Source organism: Peromyscus eremicus, chromosome 22 (assembly GCF_949786415.1).
Source record: "Peromyscus eremicus chromosome 22, PerEre_H2_v1, whole genome shotgun sequence".
Classification (NCBI taxonomy): domain Eukaryota; kingdom Metazoa; phylum Chordata; class Mammalia; order Rodentia; family Cricetidae; genus Peromyscus; species Peromyscus eremicus.
Window position 1 is genome coordinate 4,348,765 of NC_081437.1, and position 16,682 is coordinate 4,365,446.

General features: G+C 37.1%; 1 protein-coding gene across 1 annotated transcript in view; it reads left to right on the forward strand.

Annotated features, from left to right (window-relative positions):
• LOC131897734 (neurexin-1-beta) overlaps positions 1–16,682 on the forward strand; it is a 391,182-nt gene that overhangs the window by 210,759 nt on the left and 163,741 nt on the right. Inside the window, exon 3 of the mRNA XM_059248724.1 lies at positions 5,039–5,210. Coding sequence (XP_059104707.1) covers positions 5,039–5,210 — 172 coding nt within the window. The remainder of the gene's footprint in view (positions 1–5,038; positions 5,211–16,682) is intronic.

Genomic DNA, 16,682 nt, shown 5'->3' on the forward strand with positions numbered 1-16,682 from the left:
GGATAAGGAGCAGAAGGGATCTTGCTGAGCTAGGTAGCAACCATGTAGCTGAGGTTATTCCCTTGAGTTCTTGAAGTGTACTTTTTTTTTTAAAGAGCTCTTATCCATATCATCCAAAATCCCTCACATAAGAGGTTGTGAAAATGGCTGAGTATGTGAAGGCAACTTGCCAGCAAGCCCAATGACTTGAGTTTGATCCTTGGACCCTGCACTGTAGAAGTTAAGTTGTCCTCTGACTTCCACATATGAGCATGCATGTGCACTTGAAGACACATTCACCTAATAAATAACTTTTCATTTCTTATTTTTTTGGAATTAAAATATGATTCCATCATTTCCTTCCTTCACTTTTCTCCCTCTAGCCCTTCCCATGCCCGCCCCACCCCACCCCACTCCACCACCACTCTCTCAAATTCATAACTTCCTTTTCTTTAATTCTTCTGCATTCCTAAATATAGTAAATATACCTATTTTGATCTGTTTAGTGTTACTTGTATGTATCTGACTGCAGTGGCTGACCGATTGGTGTTAGATAACTAATTAGGGGCTCATCACTTGGGAAGACTATTTCTGCCACTCTTAGCATTAGTTGCCTGTAGTTTTTGTTTATGATTGAGCATCCATGTTCGGTGATTTTTGTTTTTGTTTAGGTTTTGTTCAGGCAACTATATTGTTGAAATATCATGGATGAAGCTTCCCTGCCATTTCTAGAGGATACAACCTAACAGCAGATTTCCTGATCCTCTGGTTCTTACAATCTGTGTGCCCCCTCTTCTACAAGATGCCCTGAGCCTTAAGTGCAGGAGCTGTGTCATAGATGTATCCACTGGTGCTGGGTACCCCACGATCAGGTCTTCTTTGCATTTTGACCAGTTTTTTTTGTTTTTGTTTTTGTTTGGTTTGGTTTGGTTTGTAATGGTTTCCATCTGTTGAAAAGAGAAGTTTCTTTGATGAGAAGGGAGAGCCACAATTATCTGTGGATATAAGGATAAGACCTTAGAATGCAGTTGGCTCTTATGCTGGTTTAGCCAAGTAGTGGTATAGGGTTTTTCTTTAAGACCTATGACCTCACTAGCCCTGGACATTTGGATCACTTTCTAGTAACATGCACATCACCTGTATGCTGCTATTCCTCCTATCCAGACCCCCTGAGTCATGGTTCTCCCTCTCTTTTCTGATTTCTACTATCATTATTCAGGGTTATATATTCACATCTGAAGGTTTGGAGCTAGGGACTGCAGCTGAGAGAGAACATGTGGCAGTTGTTTTTCTGGACCTGGATTACCTCACTCAGTATGATGTTTCGGGTACCACCTATTTACCTATACATTTCAGGATTTTGTTTTTCTTTACAGCTGAGTAGTATTCCATTGTGTGTATGTGTCACGTTTTCGTTATCCAGGCCTGCTTGAAGGACATTAGGTTCATTTCCTAGCTTTTGTGACTAGAGCAGCTTAGATCGCTGCTGAGCAAGTCTCTGTTGAGTTCTTTGGGCAAATGCCCAGGAGTGGTACAGCTGTGGCATATAGTAGATTTTAAATAGCTAGCTTTTTAAAATAAATAAAAATAAAAGAACTCCTTACCTGAAATTCTGCAGAGGTGGGTAAATGCACCTCCTTCAGACACCCATTTAGTTTTCCTGCCTCAAGCATTGAGCATCCCTAGCTCTGGGTCCATGCACCTTGTCTTGTGTTTCCCTTACCATCAGGTCCTGCCCTTTCAGTGGTCTCAATGAACAGGTTATTACACACTTCTACCCAGGGTCTCTTGCCTCTGATCCACTCATGTGGCCTCTGCCCTAATCAGCTCTGGCACACAAATGCCGCCTGGTGCTCGGCTACTTCCTTGCTCAGGTGTAACCAAATCCTGGTTTTCTGATTGCCTCAAACAAACTGCAGGAGGTACAAATGAAGCCATCTGAGATACTCCAGGAAAGTCCCTTTCAGCTGCACTCAGAAGGAAAGCGTGAGCATCTGCAGGGGATGATGTGGAAATCAATTCTCATGCCAGCTCTGTCCTGGAAACCCTGTCCAATCACGAGGCTCATCTTGGCCTTTCCTCCTTTTCTTCTGAACTGAAGTAGGGATATGAAAATCAGTTCTCAGTGCTCTCTCTCTTTCTCCCTCTCTCTCTCTCTCTCTCTCTCTCTCTCTCTCTCTCTCTCTCTCTCTCTCTCTCTCTGTCTCTCTCTCTCATACATACACACACACACACTTGTCTTTGAGAATTTTTTTTTTTTTTGGGTTTTTCGAGACAGGGTTTCTCTGTGTAGCTTTGCGCCTTTCCTGGGACTCACTTGGTAGCCCAGGCTGGCCTCGAACTCACAGAGATCCTCCTGGCTCTGCCTCCCGAGTGCTGGGATGAAAGGCGTGCGCCACCACCACCCGGCGTCTTTGAGAATTTTACAGTTAATTTTGTTACATAAAAAAACACTTTTTTAAACTTATATTAATTACCTCAAATGCTCAGCTGAAAGTGAAACAAAAGGAATCAGTCTTCACACGTTAGTACATTCACACATCAGTTGCATATTATGAATTGTAAGATTATTTCAAGCACATAATGCTTAATACATGTCTACAAACTTCAAATAATAATTGAAGGCCCCATTGCATTTCTACAGGGAGATAAAACTCAGTAGTCAGCCACAGCTGGACTTACCAACTCGCTTTCTAGAGCTATAATGAGCCAATACTCCTAAATTCAGCAAGTGTAATGAAAAGTATGGATTCTGGAGACAACGAGTCTGGGGTTGAATCTCAGTGTTTCTTGCTTAAATGTATGATGTTAGCTGGCACGTAAGATCTTGCATATGTGTTTAGCCATTAAGAAGAGAAACTCATAGTCAAAGTAGCTAGAATCATTTGAACAGTTGCATGAACTTTTGACATAGAGTTTACACTCGGACTTATTTTTATTTTCCACTATATTTCTCACTAGCTTTTCAAATATATGTCATGGCAAGGCATTTCAATGTCTGTGGAATAATTCAAGTGTTGAACACGAGATATCTAATAAAAATGGGACTTTTATTGGAGGGCTCTGGAAAGATTTTGGTTTTAATCATTTTTATACTAGATATTTTAGTGAGCACTTATTGTTTCATTATTTTAGCAAAGTTCCCATCAGGCCATTTCAATAAATTTCTTAGTGAAGTATTTATGCATACTTAATATACTTAAATAAACAAATATATTTGAGTACAAACATATACATAACCTTAACACATATAACTCCAGAGGACATCATAAGAGTTGAATTTAAGTGATGTGATGTTTTCTGTGATTAACAAATACGTGGGCATTATCATAAAAGGAATGTGCTGGGAATGCTCCAGGTAGATTGCTCAGGCTCCAGCGGGTGATCCTACCGCCGTGTGCAGATAGGCAGAAGTAATTAGACCCAGTGGGTTTTTAAAATATATAAATAAGAAGACATAAATTTGGGTGGAGAGAAATTGTGGAGGGAGAAGTTTGGAGAGGAGTAGGGGAGGAAGGAAGAGTGGGTATGATCAAAGTTCACTGTATACATGTTTATGGAAGTCTCAAGAAATAAATACAGAATGAAAAATTTATATTAGGTCATGAGAATTTTCTACACATAAATGTTCAAAAAAAAAGAAAGAAAAGAAAAGAAATGTGACATTTTAACATCAAATTGTTTATTGTTTATCAAGCCAAAATAAAATAAAAAATTTAAAGATCAAAGTAAATAATAAGAGATCCTTTATGCACAATAAATACAGGAGGCATGGAAAACTTCAATGTATTTAGGAGGGTCACAAACAGCATCTTGGAAATTTTCCTTAAATTAATCTAGTTTTATTTGAGAGTTTGTATATTTTATATATATATAAAAGATTTCCTATTATAAGCTGATGGTATCATCTTGCTGCCTAGTTTAATAGTGAGAACCCAGCACAAGTCTAAAGTTATGTGGTCCAAACCTCAGGCTTCTCATTTGTGATTTAAATTTTCTTCAGGGATGCTTGACTGTGTGTCCTTTACAACCATCTTTCCCCCATGATGTTTCTCTCCACTGAGGCTTTGTGAAAGGCAAGCCACAGACATGATTTGATGGACCCTGACAAGGGCCTGCAGCGCAGGTATCCTGTGCTACTGATTAAACGAAAATCCACATGCTTTAAAAATCAGGTCAGCTCATGGTAGGGATGACAGCCCTGCTGTTAGAAATGCTTCTCAGAGGTCGAGGACAGAGGCACATGTTTCTCTTGGCACTTTAGGTGCTGACATTCTGAAGTTAACAGCCACAACTTTACCCTTAGAATGATTTTTAATATTGCCTTGCATAATTCAGAGAGAGAGAGAGAGAGTTAATTTTAGATAATTATGCTAGCTCGATTTTAGCTAAGATGTAACCTAAAAAACGAGAGAATCAGATCTTAGTCCTAGCTTGTCGTTACTAAGTTGTGTGTCCTTGAATAAGATATTGCAGCTTTATGTCATAGTTTCATTATCTGCAAGATAAAGACAACGAGTATGGTTTAAGCTGCTAACATCTGGATGGTCTGATAACTAATGACTAAGAAAATCATTTTAGTGAATGCCTTTTTCTCTGCCCATCCCTGTTACAGAGATGTCTTGTATTGTGAGCATCTGTCATTTGGCTCTAAACAGATCTCATTTCTCTGATTTCACTCATTATTAAAAGGGAGGGTTTCAAGTCTTGTTTTTCTTGTGAAATTGGAAGATTAGATAAAAGGAGAACATTAGAGTGCATGCTCTAATGCTGCCAGCTGTGCACCTTCTCAGTGGCGGCCCCCAGGAAAAAGGAGTTCAACTCCCTTGCAAGTGTGCCTTTCAGAATATCAATTACCCATGAAAGAGATGTCTCAGATTTACCCAAATGTCAAGATCTTGAATCTATTGCATGCAATTTTTCAGAAATAAAATCTGAGGGAAGCAGCTGTTGTCCAAAGCATATTCTTGAACAATGCCTGCTTTGTATTTTTTTTTTTTTATCAAATGTTGAATAATCAATTGTTTTAATAAGACCTTATCCCCATTCTTCCTAACAGCACCAAGGAAAAATTGGAGTTAAGTTTAATGTTGGGACAGATGACATTGCCATTGAAGAATCCAATGCAATCATTAATGATGGGAAATACCATGTCGTGCGTTTCACGAGGAGTGGTGGTAATGCCACATTACAGGTGGACAGCTGGCCCGTCATCGAGCGCTACCCTGCAGGTAAGCAAGTGTTTATGGACGTGGGAACAATTTTGTGAAAAACGACTGGAAAAGCAGAGCAATGTTTGCGTCCGATTCTTCAAATTGTGGTTTTTCTGAGAAACCATAAAGTATTTATTAGACTTTAGAGTCATGTCAATGTAATGCTGTCCTAAACTGTTCTTGCTACCATGTACAAATGGCATTTTATAGATGAACTTGAAGCCACACGTTACCGTTTGCAAAATCTAGAACATCAGTGCACCAGAAAAATGCACACATGAAAAGGACAATGTGTCAAAGCATTTTACTGAATCTTTGCATTTGAATAAAGGAAAGGCTTTGTCAAAAGTAACAGTTAAAATTTAAATCCAAGGGAAGGACTATTATAACACTCTTTCTGAGAGCAAATAAAGCTGTTCCTTTGACAGTGGCACACAACAGAGACTCTTGAAATGTGCAAGAAGAGCAGGAGGCAGGCAGAGATGCAGCCTGGAGTGAGATGACAAGAAATCCACAGTTATAAGAAACACTGTACCACAGATCTGCAGTGATGAGTAAAGGGAGTTCATTTCATTTTCATCTAACCATAGTGATTCATGAGGACTCAGGGACGATGGTGTTACTCAGTTGAAGTCTGCAAAATGTTCTTTTTTTGTACACCACACAGTTTATCACATAGTATAAATAAATAAGAAAACCAATTTACATTTTGCACAATAAAACTAGTAACAAAAATGAGTGTAGAAGGAACTCCTCTGTTGGAATTATTCTCTTCTTAAATAATTTGATTAATTAATTATTAATTAAATAATTTATTCATTAATCACCAGTTTTCTCTGGAACTAACCCATACTGAAGAGAGGAAGCATTCTTGACACTTTTCTGAGCATTTGCTGAATTATATCGTTCTTTATTTTCACAGTTCAGTCCTAATCTGTTCTGTTTTACAAATACTTGATTAATTGAATGTAAAAAATAACTTCCTTGTGACAGAATATAAAGACAAGAAAATAAATAGTGGGTCTGGAAGTTATTGTAATACTGACAAGTAGTAAACATTCAGTAAGGGTTTACCAAGTTGGTATTCTGGAAACAATCGAGAGTACCCTGTACTACATAAGTGAGTTTCAGGATAGCCAAGGCTACATAGTGAGACCATGTCTCAAATTAGAGTGTGGGGGGGCCCGGAGGGAGGGAGGACGGAAGGAAGAAAGGAAGGAAGGGAAAGGAAGAAAGACATTAGAAATATAGTCAAAGATCAGAAGCTGATAAAGCATAATAATTAAGGAACAAATATTTAGAAATAGTTGTCTATTATTGTCTAATAGTTGATATAATAGTTACTATCTATTATATCTAGGCATGTGCTCTAGGTGACCTTTCACTAAGGAGAACTTTAATTAATATTAATAAATGAAGAGTGAGCAAAGTTCCAGTTATTATTGTGAAAGACACATGTAATGGCTGACATATAAAAATATTACAGCACTCATGAAAAAATGCATATATATTATATGTATAAAAGCACCTGAGAAACTGCTGTACATGATAAAATTCTGAATGTATGATGCACATAAGAACTTAATGTTGTAAAGAGCCCAGAGGCAGCCGGGCGGTGGTGGCACACGCCTTTAATCCCAGCACTCGGGAGGCAGAGCCAGGTGGATCTCTGTGAGTTCGAGGCCAGCCTGGGCTACCAAGTGAGTTCCAGGAAAGGCGCAAAGCTACACAGAGAAACCCTGTCTCGAAAAACAAAAAACAAAACAAAAAAAAAGAGCCCAGAGGCTTCACCATTGTGTCATCTAATTGTCCACTAATCATCCCCTCTGTGTACACTTTAGCATGATGTGATGAGGGGAAAAGACACGAGAAGTTCAAACATCCTTTTCTCTTGCTCCTTTATAAGCAACAAAGCCATAGGGGCTGGATATAAATTTCAAAGTGTGAGTGATCAAGATTAAAGTTTTTAGAACAAAGTGATTTTAAATATGAGTTCAATATCATGGTCTAGTATATGTCTTTTATATCAGCTTGTGGTTTGGCTATTTTTTATTTTAAAAATTTAGGGAGGTTATTATTCATTAGAAAAGCCGCTAGACTAATGCTTTTACCACCAAATCCTATAATCAGAGAAGCAGGAATGGAACCAACAGACGATATTTGCTTCCTTCTAAAGTGCCTGCACTGCAAAATATAAGGGTTGAAATTAGTAATTAAAGATAGCACTTAACCTTCCATTATAGGGCTTTGTGGTAAGTGCTTTTATATGAAGCAATTTATCTGGTAGCGACACTATACCTTTAATGAAAAGCACCTAAAGCATTGAGCAGTGGTATTACCCTGTAATTGTCTGGAAGGCTTTCATAGAGGAACTAATTAGTAGACGTAGGTTTTATGCTCTTTTGGAAGAAATGGCAATATTCTTACAACCCAACAATTCACATTTAAGAATAAATATTGAAATTTCTGAACATTAAACCCCTTTTCCATTATTTTCTGTGCATGAAGGAAAGTACAGAAATAATATTTTTGCAAACCAGTTAAAGTTGAGAAAATTGTTTCTTATTGCATATCAGTTAAGGCTCTAGAATATAATGCATCATTAATCTCTGATTTGTTCCTAATTACAGTTATGCAGCAAAATATTCTCTCTCATTGAAAACAGACCTCCTCCTCTTAAGTTAATCCACACAATCTTGCATCATTTTGTTGCCCTCAACTCAAGATTATTCCAACAAACTAGTTACTTTTGAAAATAAAACTGACTTCATTTGCTACCATAGTATGTGGAAAATACCTTTTATATCGTTATAAAGCTAAAGATTAATTTTTATTTCCATAGATATATCTAGCCTATCTATAAAGGTGTAAAGAATGTATACTATATACAAGGAACATATTAGAATCATGCCTTGGCAACAAGACAATTTTTATTTGTTCAAGATAGTATATGCAACAATATGAAGGTTATGTAATATTTACCTAAGAATACACATTCAAAAGCAAAAAGCAACACAACAGATTCCAAGAAAGATAGATTATTTTTCAGGGAGTAATGTAAGAAAGAGTGAACAAACTTTGAGTCTTTCCAAGTATGCACTTATTGGGTGTAATTAGCAAGTAGAGATGGAGAGTGAAAGATATTCATGAAACTGTTAAATAGCTCATTTGCTAAAGAGAAAGGAATAAGAATGAGCGAAAAACAAGCTTGATGAGTATAGAAAGCATTGCAAGTACTAGTGAACAGTGAAAGAAGAGAGGGTTCCATTTTTCAGTCTCCTCCCCTTCCTTTCCCTCCCTTACGTTTCCTCTCCCTACCCCCTCTACTTCCCTCCCTTCCCTCTTTCTCTTTTCTCCTCTGATACTTTCTTTTTCTTTTCTTTCCTTTCTCAATTGCTGCCTCTTGCTCTCTCATTTAACTGTTCACATCATTTAGCACCCTAATGTTCCAGTGTTTCTTGAGGAGGCAATAGACAGCAATGAACTGGAAATCTGTGCTAAACAAGGTTCTTGACTGTTGGATTGGCTGGCCTTAGAGACAAGGATATTGGGTACCTACCGAAGTCAAACTGGGGTAGAGTTCAATTGCTATTGGAATTTAAAGAAAGGAGCATCTGAAGGTCTGGAAGGCTGTGACAAAGTCAATCCTTTAGGGACACAAGGACTTGAAAGAGAAATAGCTCCAAGGAAGACCTCATGGAGATGATTTGTGTACTTTTTCCTAGCTATCCACTTTGCTCCAGTCTTACAGGTTTTAGCGAGATATTTAATCCTTGGTTTATTGACTAAGTCTGATAAAAATCTTTCAGGTCACAGGAAAGCCATACATCATTGCCTTTAAATGCAACCCATTTATTTAGATGAATTGGGTACTCATTTTTTAACTCATATCATCATTAATATATTGATTATTTAAGACAGTTCATTATTTAGTGTTAAAAGTTTGATGATGGGTTTTTTGTTTTTGTTTTTTTTTTTAAGGTTATGTTCAACCTAGTTTGGGCTGTGTGTGATATAATTAAGAAAGTCTGCTTCATTTGCAGTCATAACAGTTAGAAGAGAAAACAAACTTCCAAGCACTTCTATTCCAGTTTCTTGATTTTTTTGAAACAACCAAATTTGACCTTGAACAGGCCAACTAATTTTCTGTAGGTCACCCCCTAGTTAATAGCTAAGTCCAAGCTTGACTCTTGTGTGTTGATAGACATTCAAATAACAAAGACCACTGGGTGAAGACGTTGATGTAGCAGTGGTATAGCCGTTAAAGCTGGGGGCCCAACTTTTGTGATTGACCCTAGTGCACATGCACTCCCCAGTCTGCCATTTCTGGTGACACAGATTCAGACAAAGACTGTGAGAACTACACACTAACACAAGGAACCAGAGCAGCTTTCTTCCAAAAGCCACAGGTACTTGGCTAACACTAACTTTTTGAATCAGTAGCATTCATTAGCAGGCACTGATTATTTTTAAGCTTTACTTGAAAAACTTAATTAGTGAATTAGGTAAATCATTACAGATAATTAGAATTAGCACATTATAATCTTTAAGGACTTGGAGGAGAAAAAGTCTATCTTAGCAAAAGACTTGTCCCATGTTCTGGTTAATTACATAAACTTGATTAAGCAGTTGTCAACAGATTCTAGAACCTACATTAAACTTCAGTGGGAAAACATTGCCCTTTGTTTGTTAATTTTCACTAAAATATAATTACGGATGTGTTGAGTATTTGTTGCAGTATATCAGTATTTGGTGTAGTTAAGCATCGATGGGTATAAGTTTTCCACACTTCCTCTTAGGTTCTCTGTGAAGTCTGAGAACAAGTAACTAAAACTCTACTTTTTAAAAAAATGTTAAATACCTCTCTTCATAGTGTTCAATTTTGCTAGGACTTTGGGGCTATTCTTGATGTTAAAGCATAATAAACATTTTATTAAACAATATATTAAATACAGTGCCCTAAAGTTTACCAGCTAAGTGTCAAAGATGTCTAAGACAATGAGAGAAAGGGTAAATTTTTGAGGCATTTTAATTGTTCCTACATTTGTTAGGCCTTGTAAAATTTTATATATCAGTTTCCGGCTGCTTTGGGAAATATTAGTTGGTTCTAATTTGCTGTTTACTTGTTTATAGAGAAGGTCCTCTGGGGGTTTGGTGAGTTTGGGACTCATTTGGACTGCATGCTCTGCAGAGCACAGATCATATAGAAGTTTTTGAAGCCATTAATCTCTGTAGAACACAGAAGTGATGGATATTATATCAACAATGCTGAACTCCATTTGAAAAATTGAGATCTTGTAGTGTGTCTGTGAATTGCCCTTTTTGTTTCATCCTTGCTGTATATTTGCAGGAACACTTGCTATGTGCTAATATAGGAAACTTAGATCTGTCCGTGACCTCTATAAAAGGGTCTTCTACTCAGTCCCCACTACCTGCCTCTTAGCAGTATTGTATTCTGTTGTACTTGGGCCAGATTTTCACAAGACTAACTTACTCTTTGTCTATAAGACAATTCAGAAGTGTGATGGCCCTAGCAGGACATTTCTTTCTATTTTCAAAACATAATTATTTTTTTTCCTAGAAAACAAATTGTATTGATAACTCATTATTTCAGACTGAGCTTAAATAGCCTAAATAGTTATATTTTTCAGATATGTATTATTATTTCTTACTGGATGTCTTTGTAAATAGTGCCTGGACATATAAATTAAAAGTCTTTTCTATTTATTCTACTAATTTTTTTTTTTTTTTGGTTTTTCAAGACAGGGTTTCTCTGTGTAGCTTTGGCCTTTCCTGGATCTTGCTCTGCAGCCCAGGCTGGCCTCGAACTCACAGAGATCCACCTGCCTCTGCCTCCCGAATGCTGGGATTAAAGGTGTGTGCCACCACTGCCCAGCTTTATTCTACAAATTTAATCCTCCCACTTTAATCAGTTTTACAATGGAGACATGAAGATAATATATCATAAGATCTTGAGAAAGCCCAATAAAATAAGATGCCATTCCTGATTCCATTTCAATTGATATTTGAAGCCAAATTTAAGTTGATCTCACTAAAAGAATTAAGTATATTTTGAAACATTTAGTGAGTATCATTTTGTTCCATTTTGCCAGTTTTCAATGATACCTTCTTTCTTTGAAATACTCATATTCTGTTTCTTAGGAACCAACTAATAAAAAACAATATTCATTATCACTACATCCATGAAATTTTACTAAGTAAAGTGTACTTATATTATAACCTAAAAATGACATTCTTCTGACAGGATTCCTATTAAACTTCTTTTATCTTTAAGTATTCCATGTGTACTTTATTTGACAATTTAAATTCTTAGCATGATAAAGGGGTTTTAGGATTGCATTCATGATCTACTTATGTAAAATCAGAGCATTGCCTTGTCATGATTTTGAATAAAGTAGCTGAAGATGTCGATAAATTACATTTAACAGTTTTTCACCAGAGACTTCAGTAGATTGGTGAATCTGCCTGTTGATTATAAACAATGAGTTGGTGGAGATGAGTTTGTCCCTACCAATATAAATGCCTAAAGACTTCGCTGGGTGTGGAGACTCATGCCTGGAATCTCAGCACTCAGGAGGCTGAAGCGTACTTCCTTACTCTGTGACTTAAAAAATATGTGGGCATTAAATATCACATTGTGACTAGTAAATCCTGGTCAAGAGATGGCAGAGCATAAAATGATTAAAATTTCTTCACTAATGATAAGGACCTATGTAAAGTATACAAGTTAAGTAACTATCTTTGCTTATAGACATTATATAGATCAATATTTCTGAACCTGCTAAGAGTTTCTGCCTATAAAGAAACTCTGATGAAGCAGATCACAATATCTTTAGAAAAATTACACATGTATTTGTATTACACTCTAAATTGTGCATATGACTCTTCGAACTTGCCTCTCAACATCAACCTTGGGTACATTTGCCTAGGAACTGGCACCTTTGTTTCAGATGATTGTTATAGATGCTGATAATTTAAAGAAAAATGTGAAGATGCCCTCAGTGGGATGAAGCCACCCTTTTTTAACCTTCTAATAATAACCTTTTAACTAATGACTTTACCTTATTGGTATATCCTTTACTCACATAGAATCATATTCCTTTCTTATAAAAAGACCAACTTCTGTTATTTAATTTTAGAAAAATTTCTCTTTAAAAAAAAAACCACAGTAATGACGCTATCCTTTCCCATGTATTTGGGTACTGATATGTGCAATATAAAATGAAACAATTGCCTCATATACTTGCTGATATAATTCACTTCTTTGTCTTCCTTGATATTATACACAAAAATTCATGGTCTCAGTCTAATCATCCCTTATTTGCTTTCTGTTGCTGTGATAAAACTCCACGGCCAAAGGCAACTTGTGTAGGGAAGGGTCTATTTTGTATTACAGCCCTACATCATAGTCTATCACTGAAGGAAGTCAGAGAAGCAAGCCAAGGCAGGAAACTGAAGGCAGTAATTGGAGCAGAAGCCAAGAAGGACTTCTGCTTACAGTCTTACTCCTCTGGGCTTGCTCAGCCTGCTTCCTTACAGCTCCCAGGACCACCAACCCAGGGGTGGCACTACCCCCAGTGAGCTGAGCCCTCTCACATCAATCATCAATCAAAAATACATACCACAGGTGTGTTCACAGTCCAATCTGGTGGAAGCATTTTTCTAAATTAATATTCCTTCTTCCCAAATGCATCTAACTTGTATCAAGTTGACATAAAACTAGGCAGCACAAATCATGACCAGTATTTTCAGAAGGGCCAAATATGTGAATGACAAAGAATGGCAGATCTGAAGGGCTGAGACGTGAGAGAGGAATGTGCTGTGGGTTGGAGATTAGATTCCAGAAAAAAACACGTTAGGTAGCAGCTTGTAAAACATGGCTTGTGAGAAGGTTCAGCAGGTAAAGGCACTTGCTACACTACCCTAATGACTGGTGGCTCTCCCATCCCAAAACTCAGACTAGATGCAGGACTCACACCTGTAACCCAGTCCCCCTGCACTCTTACCATGACATGGCAGGAAAACAAGGTGAACTGGCAGGGAGCTTGACCATGCTGTGCAACAGTTGACCTCAAAATAGGATGGAAAGATAGAACAGATTCCTCCTGACCCCTCCTGAAAAGTTGTCTTCTGACCACCACATGCATATTCTCTCTCTCTCTCTCTCTCTCTCTCTCTCTCTCTCTCTCTCTCTCTCTCTCTCTCTCTCTCTCTCTCTCTCACACACACACACACACACACACACACACACACTATACCCATAATAAATAAATAAGTAAAAATAAATCCTGATAAAACATAATTAACCCTATACTTTAATTAACAGACGATATTCATGTAAATTTGTTGGGTTTGAGATTTGCCAAAGATTTTCTTAAATTAGGGCAGTGAATGAACAGCACATCAAACTCTCACTACTTATCACTTACAACTTCCTATTAACTTACAAGTTTAGAGATGATTGCAACCTAAAAATATATTTTGCTCACTTATCTTTATATTACTTTTTCCAGAAAAAAATTTAAATGATAGAATTTCATGTCTTTACAGAAGTAATAAATCACATGTATCTGTTGCAAATAATCTATATATGCACATGTGCATTATGTTATTAGAAACGTATATTTATTATTATAGAATATAAACCCAATTTTGTAACAATCCAAAGATGTTGCATAATATAATATTATACAGTTTTCTTAATTAATACAGAATGACATAATATATGTGCAAAGCTTTTGAAGTATAAAGCCTCTAAATAGGCCATATATTAAAATTAAATTATTGTGATAAATATCTTACGTCAAATTTAGCCTCATGGATAGAATAGTTCTCAAAGGCAGACTTTCATCTTATGCACTTTCAAGTCTGTTTCGTTTTTGGCTTTGTAAATATGCCTGCATTCAGTAACAGCTGAATATCCCCAACCCCGGGAATCTGCGACTTAACTTTCCTCACGCTAACTTTTATTGAAGTAATTTGTCATCTTGAGCACATTATCTCCACTGGTGGCCAAGAGATTTAAAGTGGCCATTGAGAATCCAGGACAGAGTAGACCGAGCATGAGTCCATCCAGAATATCACCATATGCATTTGTAATGAACAATTTTAGCTAGAATTATGAGATATAAAACTAGGCAGAACAGAGGAACATTCTGCCTCATTTTTCTAGATAATGTCAACTAATTGATAACACACCATCGTAATTCTTCAGGGTCACCTCTGCTGGAGCATCTTAAAACTCCGAGTGGAGCCTTCAGTCCTCTCATTTATTATTTTTATTGCTTAGGGTGGCAGAAGATTTGGACAGAGTGCATTGTCTGGTTAGAGGAGAAATAAACAAATGAGGCTTTTAAGATGCACAGGTGGCTTGGCTGAAATGAGAGACAGAATGGTCGCAATTAGATGGTGCCTGTGCTTTATGGAAATGAAGTTTACAGAGAAGGTTAAGTCCACTAAGTTGATTCAGTATAAAAAAAAATAATGTTGTACTGGCATTGAGTGAAGAGGGAACAGAGCTCACCCCACATCCTCGACATCTGTGGAACCCGTTAAATCCTCACCTGATAGAGGACCTAGGTTCTACAACAGTGAGTTGGAAAGGTAGTTTGTGGGTGACTCTCTATATTAGGCATTTTTCTACATATTGTGCATTACAATATAGGTATAATGACTTAAATTAGTTCATTAACACTCACAATCATTACATAGCAAAAATTATTAGTATTCCATTTTGATTTAAAAAGAGGCTTACAATTCCACATTGGAGTCCATCATTAAAGGGTCAGAACAGATACTCAAACAGGGCAGGAACCTGGAGGCAGGAGCTGATGCAGAGGCCATGGAGGAGTGCTGCCTACTGGCTTGCTACTCATAGCTTGCTCACCCTGCTTTTTTACAGAGTGCAGGATCACCAGCTCAAGGATGGCACCACCCACAATGGGCTGGACTGTCTCCCATCAATCACTAATTAAGAAAAGACCCCACAGGCTTATCTGCAGCCCTATCTTATGGAGACATTTCCTTAATGGACATTTCCAACTTTCAGATGACATTAGATTGTGTCAAGTTGACATAAAACTATCCAGTACAATGCCAAACAGTGATATAGCTGGATCTTGAGGTGGCTTGATTCCCATCTTCCTGAGGAACCACCACATTGATTTCCATAGCGACTGTATAAATTTGCACTGCCACCACATCCTTCCCAGCACTAGCTGTCACGTTTTATTAATCTTAGCCATTCTTATGGGTGTACGATGAACTCTCAAAGTAGTTTAACTTGAGTTTCCTTGATGGCTAAGGATGCTGAACATTTCTTTAAGTGTTTCTCAGCCATATGAGTTTGAAATTCTCTGACTAGATCTGTAACCCATTATTTTAATTGGGTTATTTGATATCTTGATTACTAATCTTTTGAGTTTTTCATATATTTTGGATATTAGTCCTCTATCAGAGGTGTAGTTGGTAAAAATCTCTTCTCATTCTGTATGTTGATACTTTGAATGATAATGTCCTTTGCCATGCAGAAGCTTTTTAATTTCTTTACATCATATTTTTTTAATTGTTGATCTTATTGCCTGTGCTGATGCAATGGGGTTCAGTTCAGAAAGTCTTTTCCTGTGCCAATGAGTTCAGGGCTATTCCCCACTTTCTCTTCTATCAGGTTCAGTGCATCTGGTTTTATGTTGAGGTCTCTGATACATTTGCAGTTGAGTTTGTGCTGGGTGATACATATGGATCTATTTGGATTCTTTTTGGTTCAGTTTGATCAAGAGCATTTGTTGAAGATGCTGTGTTTTTTTCAAGTGTATATTTCTGGCTTCACTGTAAAAAAATTAGAGGTCCATAGGTGTGTGGATTTATGTCTGGGTCTTCAATTTGATTCCATTGATCAATATGTCTGTTTTTATACGAATACTATGCTGTTTTTATTGGGATACCTCTGTAATATAGCTTGAAATAGGGGATGGTGATACCAACTCAGGACTTTTATTATTCAGGATTGCTCTTGCTTTTCTTTGTGTGTGTGTGTGTGTGTGTGTGTGTGTGTGTGTGTGTGTGTGTGTGTGTGTGTGTTTCCATATGAAGCTCAAAATTGTCCTTTCTAATTGATGAAGAATTGTGTTGTAATTTCAATTGTGTTGAATCTGTAGATAGCTTTTGATAGGATAGGCACGTTTTTACTTTATTAATCCTACTAATCCATGAGCATGGGAGATTTTCCCATCTTCTCAATTCTTCAGTTTCTTTCTTCAGTCTTACAGTTTTTTATCATACAAGTCTTTCACTTGCCTGGTTGAAGTTACTCCAAGATAGTATCTCTAGTTTGAGGTGATTGTAAAAGGTATTGTTTTCCTGATTTCCCTCGTAGGAGTTCTACTGACTTTTGTGTGTTAATTTTGTATCCAGATGCTTTGCTAAAAGTATTTATCAGTTGTAGTTTTCTGATGGTTCTAGAGTCACTTA